The 22,252-nt window shown below is 47.3% G+C and overlaps 2 protein-coding genes across 2 annotated transcripts; one reads left to right on the top strand and one right to left on the bottom strand.

The window, feature by feature from the left end:
- Positions 1-6,204: 6,204 nt before the first annotated feature.
- Positions 6,205-7,735, top strand: LOC142593404 (uncharacterized). The gene is made up of 2 exons (XM_075708707.1): positions 6,205-6,261; positions 6,998-7,735. The coding sequence occupies exons 1-2, from the start codon at positions 6,205-6,207 to the stop codon at positions 7,733-7,735; spliced, it is 795 nt and encodes a 264-aa protein (XP_075564822.1).
- Positions 7,736-13,370: 5,635 nt separating this feature from the next.
- LOC142593354 (olfactory receptor 10T2-like) lies at positions 13,371-14,318 on the bottom strand. The gene is given in 1 exon segment (XM_075708612.1): positions 13,371-14,318. A coding segment is annotated over 1 exon segment (942 nt). The 5' UTR covers positions 14,313-14,318.
- Between the last annotated feature and the right edge of the window lie 7,934 nt (positions 14,319-22,252).

Raw genomic sequence — 22,252 nt, 5'->3', positions numbered from 1 at the left:
TGTAGATGTGGCACTTTGGGAGATGGTTTAGTGGGCATGGTGGTGTTGGGTTGATGGTTGGACTGATGATCTTAGAGAAAATCTTAGATCTTTTCCAACCTTAATGATTCCTAGGTTTTACTTTCATTAAAAAATAACCCAGCCACACAGTCAGGAAACAAGAAATTATTACTCTAGCCTTAATTGGTTTAGTGGTGGACTTGGTAGTGTTAGGTTAATGGCTAATGGTTGGCCTCGATGATCTTAAAGGTTTTTTCCAACCCTAAACAATTCTATGATTCTATGATTACCATGTGGGTATTACAGTAAGGGGAATGCAAGTGGAGCACCTTGGAGTTAGCTCAAAGCAGGGTCTCAAGAACCTTTTGAGACTTTGTGCTTCCCCTGAGCAAACGAGAAGTAGCAAGAAGCAGTGCTGGGGGACCTGAGGAACACAGAAAGGAGAAGGGAGGCACCAGTTCAGAGCTGTGAGGAGAACCCCACTTCAGCTGCCTCACTGGTAGATACCGTTGAAAGTGCCTTGTCTTCTGCCAAACTCTTGGTAGAAAACTCACATGTTGCTACTCTGCAGTTTGGTGAGGGTGTCTGGCCAGCCGAGCACATTGCTTTCAGGTGGATAAAGGGAGGTGATATGGCTTCTCATTGACATTTTGCACTGTCTCAGCTTGGCCGCGAGCCCCATTGACCCAAGCCAGGCCACTCACCCACAGACTGCCTTCCTGGCCTGACCTCTGACCTGCCTCATCACTGTGGACTTGCCTGATGATCACTGGACAGTGTCTGAACCTGGTTACTGCCTCTGGACCTGCCCTGCTCACGTTGCCTGGGTACTGCAGGACTGAGCCCTCGCTGGCACGGCCATGGCCTCTGCCAGCTGTGTTCTCAGCTCCTGGCACCCCATCCCTTGCAGAGCAGATGGCCCTCTCTGCTCCCTGACAATTTGCACCAGCTGCAGTCAGAATCAAGGGTGGTTTCAACACCGGGGTTGCTGACTCTGGCATCCCAATAGAGGCTAGGATGCTGCAGCTCCACGTCCCCAGGTCCAGGCAGTAGGGAGGCTGAGCATGGATTATCAGTAGGAACACATGCATGCACACACATGATACATACACACCTGTCTGCACAGATGGCCACAGATTACCACAGACAGAAAACAGCACTCATAAACATGAGAAGCACCTATGGCCTCATCCTATTCCCCTCTCCACCGGATCAGGACGGAAGCACGTTAGTGGAAATATATATGTGTGTGTGTGTGTGCATGTGAAATATTAATATTTATAATATTTACCTATTTTCATATATATATATATATATGAAACTAAGGATCCCTTCAGCTGCTGAGCTTAGACAGCCGGTCTAGTCAGTAGCTGACACTGGGATCCCCTGATCTCCCCCGTTTCTTGTACCTCCACAGACAAGACCCCATGAGCTGCAGTCCCACCCCAGTTGCTGGTACTCAGACCTACACACATGCACGCACAGACACCCTGTGGATCCCTCCAGTAGTCTTAGATGCTTAATCTATTCAGTAACTGGCTCCTGGATCGCCTTGTCTCCTGGTTTCACACACACACACTCACACACACACACACAAACACCAGGTCTCTCCATTAGCTGGTCCAGACCTACTGGCCTTCCCCGGAGCTGACCAGTCTCTCCAGTAGCTGGCTTGGACCTCTTGGTCCCTCCAGTACCTGACTCTCAGACCCTCTTGCCTCTCCAGTATCCGGTCCAGACTTAGAGCCACTCCGATAGCTGGCTGTCAGACCTCTTATCCTACTTGATGGCTAGTCCAGCTCAATATTTGCTAGTGACTACATGCTGACACGCACACACCCACACAACAGGCACACTCTCCAGTCTCCCCCGTTGCTGGCACCTCAGACTCAGGGCCCCTTTTGAGCCAGGAGCCACTCACCAGTGGCTGGCACTCAGACCTCCATACACGCAGGTGCACACAGGATAGAGAGTCCCTCACCCAGTAAAACGGTCAGGAACAAGAGTTTAATAAGAAGACGGGAGAGACTGCGGTGACCAGGTGCAGGGCATGGCCAGACAAGTGTACTGACCAGCAACCCGTTTACATGCGAGCAGCCCCTTTTATCCCATTTTCCCTCTCTTTTCCCACCATTGTTCCTCCCTAAAGCACCTTGACCCCTCCCTTTCCACCTTTGGCTCTTCCCCTAAATGTCCCATAAAACGTCTCACGCAATCTCAAAATGCTCTTCCCATGATCCCGTAAGGGCTCACACAATCTCAAAATGCTCTTCCCATGATCCTGTAAGGAGTCCCATACCCCTAGGCAGTCTGTAAGTGAGTCCCTCCCATTGACTCATGTGGTGGATCTCACTCCCCCACAATGGGGCTGCTCACTGCCCTGTGGCAGCCCTGAGAAGGGCTGGGTCAGGGTGCTCTGGTGGCTCTGCTCAGGGTACTGGTGTTTGCCCACCTGCCCTTGTCCCTTCTGCTTAATTCTGTTCCTTTGCATTTGTGGGGATGAGCCTCAGTCACACAAATGAAGCATGGCTAGGAGGCTGTGCCTTATATTTCAACCTAGGGCACACAGCACTAGTACAACACCTAGCTGACGCTTCCCCTCCCCACATACTCCCCAGATGGAAAGCTGCCCACTGCTACTTCTGACCCACACTGCAAAGAGCACCGTGGCTCTGTGCTGCCCATTTCCACTACACTGCTTCTCTGCCATCCCCATGCAGCTTCTTCCTTTGCTTGTCTCCAGCCTGTTGGTTGGGAAAACGACCTTATCACACCTCTCAGCTAGCTGAAATACAAGCTTTCCACCGGTACAGGTTTTTCGACTTCACTCCTGGATAAATTTCAGGGACCCCAAAGATTTGTTTTTCACAAGAAAGCTGTTTCTGAGAGCTACTTCCACATCTTTGTTCCACGGGCTGTACACCAATGGTTTCAGCAGGGGACTTACCACTATGTAGGTGACGGAAATCAGAACATCCTCATTCAGGATGTACCCTGGATTTGAGCTGCAAAAAAGTGATGGAGGCACATCCAAAGTGCATAATAACCACAGTAAAGTGGGATGCACAGATGGAGAAGTCTTTCCACCTTCTCTCAGTGGAAGGGATCTTCAGGATGCTGTTGAGAGTTAGAAGGGAAGAGAGCAGAATGAAGGAGAAGGAGCAAAATGCAGCCAGAAGACAAATGGTAAAAATGACCATTTCATCCAGACAGTTCCTGGCACACACAAGCTTAAGAAGTGGTGCCACATCACAGAGGAAGTGGTTAGTTTTATTCTGCTTGCCGAAAGATAAATAACGCATGTCTTTGTTACTGAGAACAGAAATCCAGTCCACGCCAAAGAAGTTGCCAGCAGCAGGCAGAACCTGTGGCTTATGATGACACGGTAATTGCAAGGCCTACAGACTGAGGCATAATGATCACGTCTCATTGATGCTAGCAGCATGCAATCGCTGCATCAAAAGCCAAGGAAAAAACCACATGTGGGTAGCATGTCCCATGAAGGAAAGGACCTTTTGCTTTCTCACTAAATGTAGTAGCATACTGGGGACAATGACAAAGGTATGCTGTGTCCCTGAGAAGGAGAGAGTAGAGGGGAAGTACATGGACAAACGGAAAGAACAATCAAGCCTTATTACCACCACTGTACGGATATTGTTGATGAGACCAGACAAGTACAAGAAAGAGAACACCAAAACCAGCAGAATTTGTGCAATGGAGAAACAGGGAAACCCAGTTTTCAGGAAGAAATCAGGAAGAGCTCTGTGACATTGGTTTGGGAAGAGGCTAAGAAACCCTAAGAAACCCTTCCCTCTGCTGCCTCCTCAGGTTGCAGACACGGTGAACTCTCAGCCCAGGAGCTGCGCTGCCTCTTCTAAGAGTGGTTCTTTGGGGCTGCATTTGTGTTTGAAATGCCACCATGGTAACTGCTAGGGCTGCCGGCGCATGTAGGCTGCCCTAACCAGCCAAGGCATAGGAAAGTACTGGCCATGGCGTACGAAATTGCCCAAAGTGGCAAGTAACAGTATGAGAGGTTGACAAAAGTTACAGGCAGCACCATGAAGAATGGCTGGATTTCTCAGGTGGTTAAGGGGCAGTTTATGTGAGAAATCATTGCACTTCACGGTAGCTGGAGGGAGGTATTGGTGGCAAGAATTTTGCAAGGCCAGCCATAGTGAGGTTATATGAGCAATACCATATAGGGCCTAGATAACAGTGTGAAAAATCTCAAGTTAGGTAACAGATGTAGTACAACTGGGATGAGTGAGAAAAAGGGGGCAGGTTGTTTATATGGGAGGAGATTGCTGTGGAGGATGGGAGGGACAAGGATTGGGATAATAAAGTTCGCAAATCATGATCTGGGCTGTCCAAGAGTACCTGCTGGGCACCCCTGCCCTTGATTACCACAACCTAATCAGGACCATAAAGCAAACGTGTTTTTCTGACCACAGAACACATGCCAAAACAACTTCTTCACTCAGGATGGTTTGGAGAGAACGGGATGCTTTCAGTGGTTAGCAGGGAAACATCTGAGACAGACGGATCAAGCATACTGGTATCACCATACTGATGCCTGTTGCAGGCCTGATGATATTGGCATCCTCCTAATCACTTCCTAAAAACAATCATAAGGAGGTGGACTTCCTAGAAAGACTACCTTCTAGCTGGGACAAAAATGGCCCAGTGGAAAGAAAACTAAGAGTGTGTTCAAGCAGACGCCTAGGAAGGACAGTTGCAAATACTGCTATCCGGTATGGATTTCTGAAGTCATGTTTCTACCACCCTCTGTTCACTGAAGGTTTTCTTGCATGAGAGTGATTTCTGAGGAACACTTAATTCACAGAACATGCTGAATAGGCAAGATTCTCCCGTGATGCCGTTGCTATCACAGCCTTTTCTTGCCGTGACAGTGTCAGCTGCTGGATTGGGCGGGGAGTTCTCCAGGGGTTAAACTGGCTTTCTAACTGAGCCCTGAATGTGCTTTCAGTGAAGTATTTTCTACCAAGGGTCTTCCTAAGGGCCAACTGCGTGTTCGTGTTTGTTCCAGTTATAATCTACAGAGTTTAACGAGGGAGTCATTACCGTACAAGTAACAGGAAGAAAAGTGTCTTCGTCCAAGATAGATCTGGATTTGGGCCTCAAATATATCATGGAGACACATTCAAAGTGCACAACAACTGCAACAAAATGAGAAAAGCACTTAGGAAAAGCTTTTTGCTTCTCTTCAGTAGAGGGAATTTTCTTTACAATGAAGCCATAAGAAAGCAGCATCAATAGGAGTGAGTCAAGTATAACCAACATGCTAAGACTGAACATGAAAAATTCCGTTCCACTGCTGTCCATGCAAGGCGTATAATCACAAGTGCCACGTCACAAAAAAGAGGTTAATCTTCTGGCCATGGAAACTTCAGTTAAATATGGAAGACGTCTCTCTCAGAGAAGGCACAAACCCAATCAGTGCTGAAAAGGCCAGCAGGTGCGTACAGGTTTTGGGGTTCATGAGAATGAGTTTGAAGGTTTACATATTGCAAAGCAGCAATCATAAACCATTGCTACTAGAAGGAAACACACTGAGCATGAAGAACCAATGAAGAAAAACATCTGCATAAGACAAGCAATAAATGAAATGGTCTTGGTCTCTTCAAAGAAATTTGCCAACACGCTAGGGACAATGACTAATTAACAAGAGATCTATGAAAATGAAGGAACATAAGAAAAGAACTAAATGGGAGAGTACAGTCAATCCTTATTATTACCATAACGCTGACATTTCTGGCAAGCGTAAGCAGGTATATGATGGACAACACGAGGATGAGCACAAGATGCACATCCAGATAACTAGGATTAATTCTGTCGTGAGGATTTGATTTCCTTTTCTCATTTACGCAAAAAAGTTCTGCTGTAAAGAATGATCATAACACAAAGGAATGAAACAATAGTATCACCGCTTAATCCATTAGAAAAGCTGATCTTTTCCCAAATACGCCATTAGACCTTGAAATGCTACAAGGACTGAAAATATTCCACACTTTCAAGCAGACTTTCACATGACAATAACTCTAGGAGTAATAATAGTAACAATAAATTACTGCAGCTTCTTAGTTACTTGTTGCCCAGCTAAGGCTACAGAGGAGTTTAAGCCACGTACCTAATAACCTCGTGCCATGAAGGTCTACATACAAAGATAAAAGTGAGGAAGCGTACATGAAAATCAAAGGAAAGAAGAACAAAACCAAGGCTGGTATCTTCGGGGAAGAGAAGGTATTGTTCCCTTTGCCCAAAGGTTTGTTTTTAAACATCCTTCATCACAGAGCTTTGAAAATTTCTATCACGTAAGTGCAACTCCTCAGACACAACGTCAATGACTTGATGAAACTTAAGTGGCGTGGGGAGTCCCTGCATTTCTCTCTCACACGCCTGACACAAATATAGGGTAATTTTTCCAGCTAAGGGGCATGACTGGAATGGAGGAGGGGAGAATGCATGCTGGCACTGGACCTTTCAAACTGCAGGCTTTGTCACTGCTTAATACGTCTCTACTAACGACCCTCCTGGGGTGACGGGCCTTGACAGGAAGGACACAACGGGACCCAAGTTTGGGAAGCCAGTGGCTCTGGGATCCCGTGACATGGGGAAGGGCAAAGGGAAGGAGGTCCTCTCCCCAAGAGGGGCAATGTAGAATGCTTGGGTGGAGGGGAGAGGCAAGGGCTAAAGGGAGAGCTGCCGCAGGGCAGGGCCAGGGAGGAGAATGCAGAGGAGAGGAGAGCACTCGGCCTTGTAGCGAGTCCCCCCGCACCATGCCAAGCACTGGGAAAGCCTCTTCCATGGAAAACGAGCGGAGGTGGGGAGCGGAGCTGCTCCCTGAGCTCACCCGCAAAGGGCGTAGCCAGCGGGGATGATGTCACAAGCAGGGAGGTGAGGTCACAGGGGAAGTCCTTCGCTATTGGTCCCCGCCAGCCCAGGAGAGCCCTTGCTCCTGCTGTGCAACTGAGCAAAGGGCCCGAGCCTGCGCAGGAGAGGGCATCTCGGCCAAAGCGGGCTCGGTCCTTGGCCGCCCTGCCACACGCAAGGCTTGGCCAGGCCGGCAAGGAAAAGCACAGGCAACCTGAGCCCCGAGACAGGAACCACCAGCGAGGGCCAGCAAGGGAAGCAAGGACAGGCGGGCAAGGCAGGCAGGGCACAGGAAGGCGCAGCGTGGAGATACTTGCGGGAGCAAGCTGCGAGCAGCATGTCTGAGGCAGAGGGGGTCGGCACAGTGCCCGAGCAGGAGCGGGAGCCCCAAGTGACATGTTCTGGGGGCCCCTCCACAGGCAGCGAAGCAAAGGCCAAAAAGAGCCGCTCCTCCCGGTCCTCGCGGGCCGGGCTGCTCTTCCCTGTGAGCCGCGTAGACAGGCAGCTGCGCAGAGGCCACTTTGCTGAGCGCTTTGGAGCCAGGGCCCCCGTCTATCTGGCTGCGGTGCTGCAGTGGGTGACGCACGAGACCTTGGACGTGGCTGGCAAGATTTCCAAGAAGAGCAAGCAGCAGCGCATTTCTCCATCGCACTTGCAGGCGGCGGTGCAGAAGAGCTCTGTGCTCAAGCAGCTCCTGCAAGACGGCGTGCCCAGGCGCCGCGGCAGGGCTCTCCCCCCAAGCCAGCGCGTGGCCTCACCCTCCAGAAGGAAGACAACCAAGAGTAAGAAGAGGCGCCCCACGCACAGGGCTGCACCTGCCCGTGCCACTGCTGCTGTCGAGTGAGAAGACAGTAGAAGCTCTTGCCCCACACCGGCAAGACAAGGCAAGGAGTGCTACACAGGCAAGGAGCTATGGTCTAAGGGCACAATAAAAGCTTTTGCAATGCCATGTGGGACGTGGGGCCTTTTGTGCCGTGTGTTGGACTAGCGTCTCCTGGCTGGACAAAGGCGTGCAGCTGGATGCAGGCAGAAAGTTCTGCAAAAGGAGGCTGTAGAGCAGCCCTTGCTGAGAAAGAGGGCAGGAACCTGCCTGGAGGGCAACTGGCCCTGCCGGGCAGCACCTGCCTCCAGCTCAGGCAGGCTTGCGCTTGGTCTGGAAGCAGCTGAGAGGGGAAGGAGGGATCTGCCTCGTCAAAGGATGGGCACAGGCTGTGCGGGATGGTGAGGGTGAATGTTTCTAGAAGAGCAAAGGGCCCCGGAGGTTCCTCTTGCGCTGTCCCAAGGGGGAATATGGGAGAGACAGCAAGTGCCCCGCAGTCCAGCTGCGTTTGCCCTTCCTGGGTCTGGAGGGCAGGAAAGCATTTGGGCTCATCACAGCCAGCACCCCAATTCCCACAGCCGCCTGCCCAGGCAGAGCCCAATGGCCGGTGTCTTCCACACCTTTCTTTCCATGGCTCTCGGAGAGCCCTCAGGTTCCGGATCCAGCCTGAGCACACTGCCCGCCTTTCTTCCAGGCGAAGCACGCAAGGACAGGCACTCCTGTGGGATCTTCCCATCAGGCGTATCCCCACTCGGGACCCTGGGAAGGCAGGAAAAGCCACTCTCTGACAGTGACCGTTATTCATTTTTCCCCACTTTTCCTATTTATTTCCACACTGCAACATCTTCTGGGTGTTAAGTGTGTACCCTATATGTCTAGGCTGAAGTTAGTTTTCCCTGGAGCTACATGGGAGGAGAGGGAAGAGAAAGGAAGTGGGCACGTGCCATACGCAAGTGTGTTGTCTGCTTTCCACAGGCAAACGCATTCCACTCAAAACTGCTACAAACAGGTGACCCAGCTCGTTGCAGGATTTTACAGCAACTCAGGGCATGAAGCGCTTTGGCTCAAGGAATGGTTGAAGCACACCCTTCTTTCAATCTTCTTGTACTAACGTGTTCCAGAAGTGGTTTCCAGTGGAGACAATGGGAGACACACACACCCCTCCCATTGTCTTTAAGCCTCAGAGACAATAGGTAGTGCACAAACACTTCTCTAGGACACCTGGGAAATTGTCTCAGTGGCACCACAAATTTCTTGTTGCTGCTGTAAATGATACTGATATAACAACTGATACTATGGGGAATTCATAAGCTAAACAGGTATTCCTGACTAAAAGTCTGTGCTCCAAATGCAACAAAGTCACCTGCTGCAATACGAGGAGATTTAAATTTTTTCCAGTTTATAGGGGCAATCAAAGGTTAAAAAAGGCACGCCACACCTGGAAATCTGAAAACGAGCCAAGGATAACCAGTGTGTTTGTCCTCTCCTTTCCTGGTGTTGAGGTGTGTTGTGCAAGGTAACCTGAGATTGATAACCAGAGCAGAGGGACTCAGAGGGGGCACACCAGAGCCTTCAAGGCACATAAATGGAGAGAAAACGGAGGCAAAGGAAGAAAGGAAATGAGTGCAGAGAGGGAAAGGGGTCAGCAATGGCACACGGCTGCAGATTCAATGTTTTGGACAAAAGGGGATCCTGGAGCTACAGAGAAAATTATCACGGCCAACATGGGAAAGTGGGAGAGGACAAAGTCCCATATTTGCTGGGGCAAGGCAGAGAAAGAGCTAGAGGCAGTGGACCAGCAAGAGCCCTCTGTGTTACGCCTTTCATTCCTAAAGAAATGAAATGGGGCATTTTGGTCTTTCTGAAAGGGTGACCCTTGTTTCTTGATCCTAATCGCAGTTTAGCAATCCCAACCACAGTAATAAACTTTTTGATTCAGCGTAAGACCAGCACGAGCTGAGCTTTTATTCCCAACAAGCTGCCATTAAGACAAACGTGTAGATGCATTTGTGTGCATGCCTGCAAACAGAAGAAGGATTATATTTATTATGGACATGAGAGCGGACAAGGCAGGTGACGAGGTGTGTTCCCCCTATGCACAGGTGGTACGAGGCTGATGAGCGTCCCTGGGTAGGTAGGCAGGTGGGAATCACAGCTAAGGCCTGCAGCCGTCTTCCCCCACTACGTCCACCGTGCCTGCATTCCCATGCTTGCAGTGGCTGTGCCAAGAGACCCTCGGGCTGTGGCAGAAGGGGAGAGCTGCCGACCGGGTGGTGCTGGCTGCCTGTGGCCAAGGAAGACAGAGAAGCAGAGGTCATCATCTGTCCTTGTCTTGGGGGAGGAACTGTCTGTTGTTGCATTGGCTTTGCTCATAGCCCCAGGGGCTTCACCAAGTATTGTCTGGCGGCCCTGTGCGGCCAGCCCCTAACATTGTCACCAGCAGACATGTAAATGCTTTGCAAAACCAGAAATCTTAACTTTCAACAACCCCCACTGTGGCCTGTGTCGCAGCACAACCACGGCACTGGGAATCATCCGTTGTCCTGGTTTTGGCTGGGATAGAGTTAATTTTCTTCCTAGTAGCAGGCATAGTGCTGTGTTTTGGATTTAGTAGGAGAAGAATGTTGATAACACGCTGATGGTTTTAGTTGTTGCTGAGTACTGCTTATGCTAGGCAAGGACTTTTCAGCTTCCCATGCTCTGCCAGGTGCTCAAGAAACTGGGAGGGGACACAGCCAGAATAGTTGATCCAAACTGACCAAAGGGCTATTCCATACCATATGACGTCATGCTCAGTATAGAAACTGGGGGGGGTTGGCCAGGGAGCAGCGATTGCTGCTCGGGAACTGTCTGGGTATCGGTCGGCGGGTGGTGAGCAATTGCATTGTGCCTCACTTGCTTTGTATATTGTTATTGTTATTATCATTATTATATTGTTATTATTATCATTACTCTTTTACTTTATTTCAGTTATTAAACTGTTCTTATCTCAACCCAGGAGCGTTTCTCACTCTTACTCCTCCGATTCTCTCCCCCATCCCATCGGGGTAGGGGGAGTGAGCGAGCGGCTGCGTGGTGCTGAGTTGCTGGCTGGGGCTAAACCACGACACCCGTGACACTTGCAGAAGCCCTGTCAGTCTTGTCATCATTGAAACGCTGACACCGCAATGATGCCTCATGTGGCTCCTCTCCCCACACCACGGGACCCTCCCCTGTGCCGTTTGGGCAGGCAGAGCCTCGGCCCGCAGGCTCCGTTACCCAAAGTACTGAGTAGGGCTCCATGACCCACGTGCTCGGTTCAGGCTCTGGCAGCGTATTGCCTGCATGGCAGGTCAGGCACAGCCACTGCTGCTGCTGTAGCACTTGTCGCCCGATCGCTGTTAGATAGAAGCTGGGATTTCACCTGTTACTTAGCTCAGGTTCAGTTCCCTTCTCAGCCATTTCCTCATGTGTTCTTCCATCTGCTTCTCCACCTACAGCTGCTCCCTGGAAGAGCCATTTTCACCTGCTCCTCCCTTCCCTGCGGTGCTCTTCAGCTGTGCTTCCCTTGCTGTCTTAGGGATGAAGTGACTCCTGTCGGATACCCACTGTGAAATCCCTCCCCAGACCCCAAACCCCAAACCCCAAACCCCAAGCCCCAAACCCCAGACCCCAGAGGTTCTCCCCAAGGACCAAAACAAACAGAGATTGCTGCTGAGAAAACCGCAATTGGCTGTGGGGAGGTGGAGATGGGGAAAAAGCACCTGATTGCGCAGCATGCCAAAAATTAGCTGCAATTTCAATGCTGAGATGCCCTTGTGGATCTGGCCTTTGTTGAACTGTGAAAGGTGAAGCTCCTGCAGTCCTGGCCTGCGATGGCAATCATGCCCCGTGATTTGAAGGAAGGCCCGGAAAGAAAGACAACAATATCTTGTGCGCTTGGCTTTGGTGAGCCATACGATGTCCAGGGGAACATAACAGTGGGGTGGAGCACAGGCTCACATTTTCTGGCCAAAGGGGAGGACTTTAGCTCAGGAGGGCTAAAGCTCACAGATAGTTTCAACAGCAAAATGTGCTTAAATATAAACTTCCTCGTCATGGTCCCTGTCCCTGTCCTAATGAGTCAGGTGCAGCGGTCTTTAGAAAGGAACGGGGAAAATCTTGAGGGATGCTTGGAGCAGTTAGCAAAAGTGCGTGCTCTGAGCGAGTTAGTCTAACGTGGTTTGCGATGCGGTTAGAAAGAAGGTGGTTTTAGGAGGGCTTAGATTGCGTGTGTGCAGGAAGGGAGAACATGAGACTCAAATAGCACCATTCTCAGGTGGGAAAGAGGTGCTCATACAGGCACCAAGTGACTTGGTGGTTGCTTCTAATCTTGCTGAGTCTGGCCAGGGAGGAGGGACTTGAGGGAGGGAAGTAGAAGTAAGCCTTGGGCATGAGCAGAAAATGACCCAGCCCCCAAGCAAGATGTTGGATCCGCATCACTGAGATAGGTACTGCTCCTTCAAACGCTAATACGGGTGTGTGCAGCCGGCCCAGCCGTGAGGTAGGGCAGTGTTTTGCTGGGTGGCATAACTAGGGCAGATGCTTTCTGATAGAGGAAAACCAGGGACAGATCAGCTTCCCGGCTTGGACTTAACAACAGCTTTGTCCCTCTCCCGCCAAGACCATGGGCACAAGTCACGATAGCAAGAGCAAGTCACTGTTGTCCTTTTCTCTGGCCATGCTTCAGGTTTATTGACTGCAACCTACCGACATAGCGTGGAAGGGTGTTAAGAGAGCCAGTCTGTGTCCCTGCATTCAGACAACTGGTACACTCCAGAGGAACAAGGCATTCTTCAGTCTCCCACCAAGCAGCCAAGAGGAGAAGAGTCACAAGCCCAGCTGTTCTCTCCGACAGTCTCAGTTTGAATGCGGCATCAATGGACGTGGAGCTGACGGCCACCAACTCGGGGGCCCGGGGGCATGCTGTGCCATAGGTCTGATGAAACTCTGGGAGCTTGGTTCCTTGAGGAGAGGCCATCATCAGCTGGGCTCAAGGAGACTCGTACGTCATTGAAGGGCTCTACGCGCACTGGGGCTGTAAGGACAAGACCATTCTTCTTCTTCCCTCCACAGGGTGGTACGGAATGAGGAACTGAATAACGTTCTTCAGGACCGCACTGGTGATCTCAGGACCTGCCAAGAATGACGCAGTTGTGCAAAGGAGCGTGTGTCAGGATGTACCTGCTTCAGAAATGGGATGCTGGGCCAGGTGACCCCCAGAGTCCCTTCCAGTCTAACTTTTTCTGTGAGTCTGTGTGTGCAGGAATTCTCTCTGGCTCTGAACTGAAAGCCAACATGGAGATAAGAAAGGATAATAAAGGCAGTGAAGCTCTCTTACAGATCCAGTTATCCAAGTGATGTAGCTACCATCCTTTAGTCTTCGGTACGTCACAAAGGTCTTTTCATCTCCCTTGCCAGCTCAAAACAGTAAGCAACATAGGTGGCAGCGAGTGGTGGCTGCAGGTCAGCTTTTAGTTAATGTGATTTCTCCTCTTATGGATTATCATAGGATTATCCATGTTGGCATCCAGCATTGTTCCAAATTGACTTGTTTCCTGTTTTTTCAGTGCCAAGGTACAAAAAAAGCCATCTACCTAAGGGGAGAGCCCATTCACACCAGAACTTCAAGGAGCCCCCTTCACCTCATCCGAGTGCAAAATTTTCTTCCCAGGCCCTTCTGAAGGGCTATGTGCACATCCTTGTTCCTCAGGATAGAAAACCCAGGGTTCAGCAAGGGAGTCAGCACAGTGTAACTAACAGAAATCAGAGTGTCCTTCTCCAGGGAATAGGCAGATTTGGGCCTTAAATAGGTGATGGAGATGCACCCAAACAATGCAACAACCACAGTGAGATGGGAGACACAAGTGGAAAAGGCCTTATGTTTCCCCCCACTAGAGGGGATCTTGAGGATGGTGTTGAAGATCAAAACGTACGAGAGAAGAATCAACAAGAATGAGCCAAACACAACCACAACACAAAAAATAGAAATTACTGTCTCACTTCCATGATCTTCTGTGCAAGCTGCCTGAATGACAGGAGCCATGTCCCAGAAGAAGTGATTAATTTCCTTTTCTCCACAGAAAGGCAATGTGACTATAAAGCAGGTATGCATCAGGGACAAGGTAAAGCCAGTCACCGTTGCAAAGGCCACTAGCTGACTACGGACTCTGTTGGTCATGAGGACTCTGTAATGTAAATGTTTACATATAGCCACACATCAGTCATACCCTACTGCTGTTAGAAGCACACAGTTAGTGCCTCCAAAGCCAGTGAAGAAAAACTTCTAAACGGCATATCCAGTAAAAGAAATGGACTTTTCTTCTGTTATTAAATTTACCAGCATCCTGGGAATGACAGCAAATGTATAGCAAGTTTCTGAAAAAGAGAGAATGGAAAGGAAGAAATACATGGGGATATGAAGATGACGATGGAGCCTGATAATTGTCCTTAGCAGGACATTTCCAGTGAGGGTGACCAGGCAAGTCAAGAAAAAAAAAAAAAAAGACAACAGAATCTGAAGATCTAGAAAATCTGAAAATCCAGTCAAGATGAACTCCATCACTTTGGTTTCATTCATCATAAAGTCTCTGATCTAGAAAGAGGTCGTTGTCAAAAAGAAATCTGACATGAATGGTGAGAATAGTAACAAAACCATTTCCCCTTCATAACCCCCAAAGCACACTATAACAGCAGGGAGTAGTCCTCTGACACAAATGGACAGTATTTCTACAGTGAAGCAATAATAACAGTAAGCAAGAGAACTTTGTTTCCTTTTAAGTTCCCTGCTTCTTTGCAAACTCTCCTTTCAGCTTAGGAATATTATTAAATGTAGTTTTATAAAACATTTCTGTGCTGTTCCTCCAGTATGAAGTAAAATGGTAAGAAAATGAAGTTCAGTATCTTACTCCAAAGTCAGAGTAGCAGCTCAGTCTAACAGCACTGAACGTACAGGGTAAAAATCACTTGAGGCTTTTTTGAGGCTGAAATCCCAGTGTTTTTTATCTCACTGCAGAATAAATTTTGGTATTCTGGGACTAGAGGGTCTAGAAGTGCAACAGTATTCAAAACCAGATGGTTTAAATAAGGGGAAGGAAAATATGGTTTTATGCTTGGACAAAATCTTCACAATCTTCACTGTTCCTCTAGCATTGCAAAATAAAATCCAGCAAGCCATTTCTTTCTATGATGCAATATTCAAAAGCTAGTAATTTCAGATAAATCAAACTGCTGATTCGTTCAGTTTCAGTATTAGTGCTGTATAGTAACCCATTTAAATACATTTTAATGTTTTAAGTAAATCCTAACTATAATTGACAGCTTCATCACAATGCAGAGTGAAATAAGAGGAAAGGCAAAACCAGGGAAATGTTTCACACCAACAGTGCTGTAAAAGAAAGAAACGGGGCTAAATCCTTCATCACTGACAATAGTCACAGTGCTCTGTGTGTGAACTTTGTAGTTCTCAGGACCCTACCGTTCAGCTTACCTACATGTGTAATATCAGAAACCAAATGCTGCCTTGCAGAAGCTGCTGGAATTTCTTACCTGAAGAAACATACCTTTGATGACAACTCTGAAGTCACAGGTTGATGCAAACTTTGCTCAGTCTTGCCGTTAATTTCTTCCCTGAGATGTTAGCAGCAGTATTTCCTATCTCCCTGACAAGGACTGGAAAAAAAAAGGGACAGACATCGTAACTACATTCCTTTTAGGAGAAAAACTAGCTGTTAGAAATGCAGGGTATAGAACACATTTTCTGAATACATGCAATTCAAACAAGTCACACCTTTATACACCCTGTAAGACCTCTGGGATATATATTTGTGGTAAATCAAAACCTAGGACTAATTGGTAACAGTATCATCAATGGGACATAATAAAACACTATGAACTTCACAGTTTTAATTCATAAATTAAAGAAAACAAATGAAGGAAAGCTTCAATGCAATTATAATTAAAAGCTCTTCTCCCTAAAAAAGGGGAGGTTATGTTCAAAATTATCAAAAGTGTATTTTTTAATATTATAACTTGAAAACTGTTTCATTTTCAAGTGGGGGCTGGGGAAGATTCCTTCCACACTGTCTAATGCACAAACCCAAATAAATGCATATTTTTCAAGAGTACGTTAACAATTCTTTGGAATTATTTGTAAATAGCAAAGTACATTAACGTGGTAAATTCTTGTTAATGCAATTGAAGTTGCAAGTCACAAGGCAAAATTCTGGGCCAGGAAATCAATGAGTCAACCAAATGCAATATGCCATTATGACATAAAACCGAAACCTGTGAGTCAACTCTGTCAGAATTGTCACTGAAGAGTTCAGAACACAAAGAAATGGCATCTCTCAGACCTTGTTATTTTGATTTGTTTGATAGTTCATAATCTCGACCTTCCCTGTAAGCTTTGACCTGGTTTCATTAGTAACTTCTTGGTTAAATTTTTAGCAAACTACATTTGTCCTTATTTTCCATATTCTAATTTTCCATATTCCAAAACTGAACAGACTGAAGTGGGAAAAAAAATCAGCATAAAATATCCAGCATTGTTCTCTGGGTTAATAGAATTCAATAGCAAGAAATATAAGGATATGCATTATTGAGAGCTCATACAACTGGGGGGTATTCCACAGGCTTTAGTGGCACAAAGTGGGAATGCACTGAGAGAGATAACTGAGAAGTTTGTTCTGAACCGAGATGGTGATATGGCAAATGGGGAATGGCAAAATGCGACAAGCTAAATCTCCTATAGTGTCCCAAGCAGAATAATAAGTGGAGCAAAGATTTCTAAGAGGCTGGAAGTGAAAACAAATCTGTCCTACAAGCTTAGTGGAAACAGGACTTGGGCTCTAGCTCTGCAACCAGGTATGCAAGGCGTTAAAATCACTCCCATGAGAAAAAGTATGGACAGACCAGATATGAAGTTCCACATGTGTAGTGTGCCCAGGAGTGACAAGTTTAGGACTTAGTAGTGTGCCATTCACAACATGCAAAACTGCAGTCAAAAATGTGATTTGATAGAGAATAGGATGATGATATTCAGTAACCTCCCCTGCCACCAGCTGAGACTTCCTGATATGAGGATAATCATTTGACATGCATTGGCATGTCTGTGAATGACAGTTTGTGTTTAATCCAGAAGGCTGACGAAGCACCAGAACACAGTGTTACAGCCCTAAAATTCCTGCTGTGCTTTTAGGCTTTAGCTTTCTATTGGAAACTATTGTGCAGTATTGCTGTGCTCTGAGGGACTGTAGTCCAGAAAAAGCTTCTGACTTGGTGGGTGCAGGATCAGGCTCCAGTCACTATCTCCAATGCCCTGTGTCATGGCCTTCCTTTTCCCAAACACAAGGAGATTGTCTTAAAACCATGAGATGCATTTTTCAGTAAACTTGCAAGAGTTTAGCAGCCTTTCAGAAAGACTTGCATCATGTTTGCAAGCTTTTCTGTCCAACCATGAGCTCAGGAATTTTTAATATAACTAAGACTGTTAGGAACTCCAGTTATGCTATAAGCTTAGGCTTTAAGAGAACCACAAATATCAGAAGACTTTCAAGAGAAAATAAGCACTCACACTACTGGTTATCACCACAATGGTTATGGAGCTGAGGTCTGAGGCACTGTTGAACCTCACCTGTCTTATGGGTTCTTCCAAAATATCCAAGTTAGGGCTAGAAACCAATCAAGGAGAAAGCTATACACCTTTTTCGCCTCTGCACCCAGCCCTGGCTCCAGGCACTTAGAAACCCTTCCAAGGCAGCCCAGCTTGCATACACCATACCAGCTCATGTGCCTGCACTGATTGCAAGAAGGGCCTTGTGGGACCTTGGTCAATCTTTAACTGTAACAGGATGCATTCTGGATGGGGCCATGTTCATGGATGGGGTGTGAGCCTCACTGCTGGTCCCTTTTCGGAGGGCAAGAGTTACGCTGAGTAGGTTGCACAAGTGGCAGGGCTGAGGGGCTGTCAGCAGTTAAGTGGGAGTCTGGGGCATGAATAAGAGTCAGCAGAAGTCTCAGGTGACATTGCGTGCCTGGGAGTAGAGAAGCTGTAAAGCTCAGCATGTTGTGAGCAGTAGGGTCACTGTTTTGTGACTGATTGTAGGACAGGGGTAAAGCGAGGATACTTCAAAAGCTGAGTTGAACGGTGCTATGGGAACACTGCAGCAGACTGAAGGAGGACAGAATGGGACTAAATATCCTCGAAGGTCATACAGTATCTTAAACAATCTCATCTCCATCACAGCTACTTTTCCATCACTGAATTAGTGGCTGTGTAACAGCAAGAAAGATGGATTTCCATGAGTCTAGCATCGATCTTCACCTCTGTACGATGAGCTGGTGATGTCTTGTTCTGTCCACCACATGTGTATGGAATATCTTGCTCCTGCTCATGGCAACAGTGCAATGACAGTGGGAGCTGGCCAGGGCTTTGAAATCAAACCTTCTTCCCTCCCACCCTGCAGAGAGCATCCCAAAAGTTACCCTTGGTAAGCTTCACTAGAGCACACATGTTCTGCATCAGGGAGGGGGATGAGGTGAGAGAGGGAGACAATGCAGGATTCTTTCTGGATCTCAGTAAGAATGAATTAATAAATACTCAATAAAACAGCTGTTTTAATAAGCTAGAATAAGAAGAGGCATATAGGCAGCAAGTAAATCTTATGTCCCTTCAGATGCTGGGATCCCTGCATTCATGCAGCATCAGACAGACCCCAGATGGATGTTCCCTTGGCACAATGTACAGATCCTGTCTGTGGAGAAGTTCCTCCTTTTGGGTCATTCAAGCTATTATACAATTTTTCTTAGAAGGAAATAACTCTGTTCATAAAAGATGTTCATGAGACTCTCTTGCTGCACTTTAGATAAAGGCAAGGACACGCAGGTGATGCAATTGCTGGTACCAAGCAGGAGCTTGTAGGCTCCTCTGCCACAATCAACCAGCTAAATTTATCCTGCAGCCAAGGGACACATGTGGGGACACAGCCCAAGGGCTACGCTGTATGTACAGCACAGCACAGACCTGCACCTACTCAGGTTAACTGTTATGTAGATCACTAACTCCACAATGGACAGTGGTCTCCCAGTCAGGATCTCTGCAATGGGCTGTTAAACTGCAAGGTAATATGGTAACTAGAGAAGGTCCAGATCTTGAGGGGACAGTTAACCAAAGGGCCTCAAATCTGTTCTCCTCTAACCGCTTCCTGTGCTTACAGGGTTCTTGACCCTCTCAGACATCTCCCAGTCTGCCCTATCACTCCCAGCTCCCCCATTCCTGTGTTTCCCTCCCTCCCTCCCCACTTTGGCCCCTGCAGCAGCACTCAGCTGAGCATCCTCAGTTGCTCTTGGGGAAGAAGCATCCCCCTTGCTCTCCATGGCATTCCCCCAGCATGGGGCGCTGTAGCCAGGACAAGGCAGGCAGACATAGACACAGAGTGTTTAACAGAGCATATTGCACACAGTGCTTCTTATAGATCATCTCAGGAACAAGCAGGTGAGCTAGGTCTCCTGCCTCTCACAAACAGCATTTTATAACAATGACCTTCAGCACTGGACCCTCTCCAGCCTCTCATTTTTCCAGTGTTGTAGGTGTTACACTATGTGGTTAAATATTCATCTCCACCTACACAAAGGGGTACAAAGGAGCAACGGCAGACAGGAATCCCAGTAACCTAGGCAGAGGCAACAGATCCCCCAGATGTGGCGTTTTCCCAGGGCTGTCACAGGAGAGGGATAGACAACATAGTCTGGGTATGAGACTCACCAGAAGAGTATTGACTCTCTCCTGCTCACCTCACAGACTGAAGTGGGGAATGCACTTCTTTGGTCATGCCCTGCATCTGAACACCTGTGGTAAACAAACAAAAAAAAATAGCTTAAACTGTGAATGTTAACAGGCAACACATGACTGGGTGCATGTGTATGGCAAAGTCTGTGTGTGTGAATGTCTGAAACTGAATTCTGAACTATCAAGCAGAAGCCTGCTACTTGCTAACTGCAACCAGTATGGGCTGTTTGTAAATTTTGGTAACACCTGGAATAAGCAAAAGTGGCAATGTCCTGAATCCTACAACTAATAAAGAGGTAGGAGACAGACCCATCAATTAGGAGGCTGATCAGGCATTGTACTACTCAGGCAATTTAGATTGGGAAAACTGGGGGCATGAGGTTCCAGAAAGAAGAGGTCATGCCAAAAAGAAGGGTTCCCAAAACAAAGAAGGGATCTTGAAAAGAAGAAGGGGACCTAGAAAGAAAAAGGTGAAGATCTTGGCCGGAGGAAATATCCAGGAAGTGGGGGAAGATCTTGGAGAACAGAGAGCTGCGCGGAGACAAATACCAGGGGATGTCCAGGGACCTTGACAGAAACCTCTGAAATTGGTAATGGCGAGCAGCTGCACAGCAGGAACCAACATGACTTTCTGCTTGACCTTCCCCGACCTGCAGTAACCTCCCTGCTGGGAAGGGAATTTACGGTCTCTGGGTTGTAGCACTGTGTATGTGTTGAACTTCATCGGCTCACATGTGTGAATGTGTGTGCACATGTGTGTGTGTGAGAAACAATCAAGTAGGGGCTAAACTTGTTGGTTGTTAAATAAAACCCAGAATACAGATACACCACAGGTTGTTGTTTGTTCTGATTTGCCTATGATATCACCAAAATCTGTCCCATCTTCTTCTTAAACTCCATTTCTGTTCTCCTGAATGAGGAGGTCTCTACTTTGTGTGAAAGGTCTAAGTGCCAGCAACTGGAAAAGGACCCTGGGCCATAGGGGACCATGGACCTGAGGCACCAGCAGCTGTGGAGACTGCAGAGTGTGCATATTGTGAGGGTGTGTATGTCAGTGTGTGCAACTGCTAGTGAGCATCAAGCTGGACTCGTCAGCAAGTAGAATAATGGTCTTGGGACCCAGGGACTGGAGTGGCCACAGGTCGGGGACAGATACTGAAGAGACCAGAGGATCTGAGAGTCAGCTACTGGAGGGACTGGGAGGCCCAAGCCAGCTACAAGAGAGACCAGAGGATCTGGTAAGGTTGTAGGTCTGGAACAGCTACTGAAGAGACCCTTTTGCGTGTGTATGGTTTTGTACCTGAGGCAGCTGGGAGACCATAGAATCCTGGGGCCATGTACTGGATAGGTTAACTGCCTAAGGCCAGCTACTGATGGGACCCATACTGCTTCTATGTGTACATATTTTCCACCAAGTGTCTTTCACCCTGAGTAGCCTGAGAGCAGACAGGATCAAGGCTGTTTGTGCTCTTTGTATTTATGTGAGTGCTTTGTTTTCAGTCAGTGTGGATCTATGTGACAGGCCATGTATATATGTATACAAGTGTATGTGTGCCAGTTGGAAAACACATGCTCAGCCTCACTACTTCAATGAACATGGGGACATAGAGCTGCAGCAGTATTGTACTGCATTGAGATACTGGATTTGGCAACTCCTAACAGGAGGATTTATCCTATGCTAGTATCTCAGAAACAAAAAGCTCTGTACACTGTTGGAGGCAGGGAAATTCTGGGAGGCAGCGAAGGCATAAAGGGGAAAGTGATGGAGGAGACTGTGTTTAACAGAAAAGAAACCCATATGAATGAAGGGCCAGTAAGTACAATGCCATGTCCATTTCAGAATAAAGTAGTATTTACTATCTGGAAGGATCCCCTGAGTTCAGGTATGGAACTCTGGGGATTTATACTTGAGATTAATTGTACTGCCTTTTGGCAATCAAAACAGTGTCCCTTTAGACACATTACACATAAAACTTTGGCTTTAAGAACAAATGAATGTAGGGAGCTGAACAGAGTGGAATAGCTCTTTGTTTTTCCTGTTGTCTGAGAAAGTATACAGAACTTTCTAATAAGGTTTCCCTAATCAAAAACACGGAGCTGAACAAATCACATTTATGCAGATGCTGCAGGTAAGGAAACTCTTGTGTATAAATGTTAGAACATTCTTTTAGCAATAATTATCAGCTGTGCCTCCAAGTGTAGCTCTCAGTTTGTTCAGCAATCCGAAATGAAGTTAGATATAGAATAATGAATCAAGTAACTGCAGGATTCAGTATGAATGCATTTCACTAAGGTAAAGATGACACAGCAATGGATTAGAAATGCTAGTTGGTTTAATGGTAAAACTGGAATCATTCTATGAACTGTGCATTCATTTTAATATGGACTTAATTTTAAAAAGCTGCTTTGAAGATGTTCTGACTTCACCTTAATCAACACCTGCAATCTTCATCATGATAGAGAGCTGTTATTTTCTCCAACAGAGAAACCCCACCCCCGCCAAAATAAAACCCAACCCAGAAAAAGACAGACATCAAGGAAAAGCTAGTCAGTAAAGTTGTCCGAGATTTCTCAAAACTGCTATAAGTTTGTGCAGACATTAGAGCTTGCAATTCAGATCTACTTTGCTCAGCATGGTAAGGGTAGTATGCACCTTCCACTGGGGTCAGAGGGAAAAACAGGGAGAAGGGAGCTGCTCCATAAAGAATAAAGGATGCAACATTCTTAGGAAAACT

The sequence above is a fragment of the Pelecanus crispus genome, chromosome 1 (genome assembly GCF_030463565.1).
Source record: "Pelecanus crispus isolate bPelCri1 chromosome 1, bPelCri1.pri, whole genome shotgun sequence".
Classification (NCBI taxonomy): domain Eukaryota; kingdom Metazoa; phylum Chordata; class Aves; order Pelecaniformes; family Pelecanidae; genus Pelecanus; species Pelecanus crispus.
The sequence above is the reverse complement of the archived record's forward strand: the minus strand, read 5'-3'. Positions and strand labels throughout refer to the sequence as shown.

What these genes read in the sequence shown, in the direction of transcription:
- LOC142593404 (XM_075708707.1), top strand. Translation starts at nt 6,205, where the DNA reads ATGAAAATCAAAGGAAAGAAGAACAAAACCAAGGCTGGTATCTTCGGG. An exon ending in GTATCTTCGGGGAAGAGAAG is followed by an intron (nt 6,262 to 6,997) that starts GTATTGTTCCCT and finishes AACTGAGCAAAG; the next exon opens with GGCCCGAGCCTGCGCAGGAG.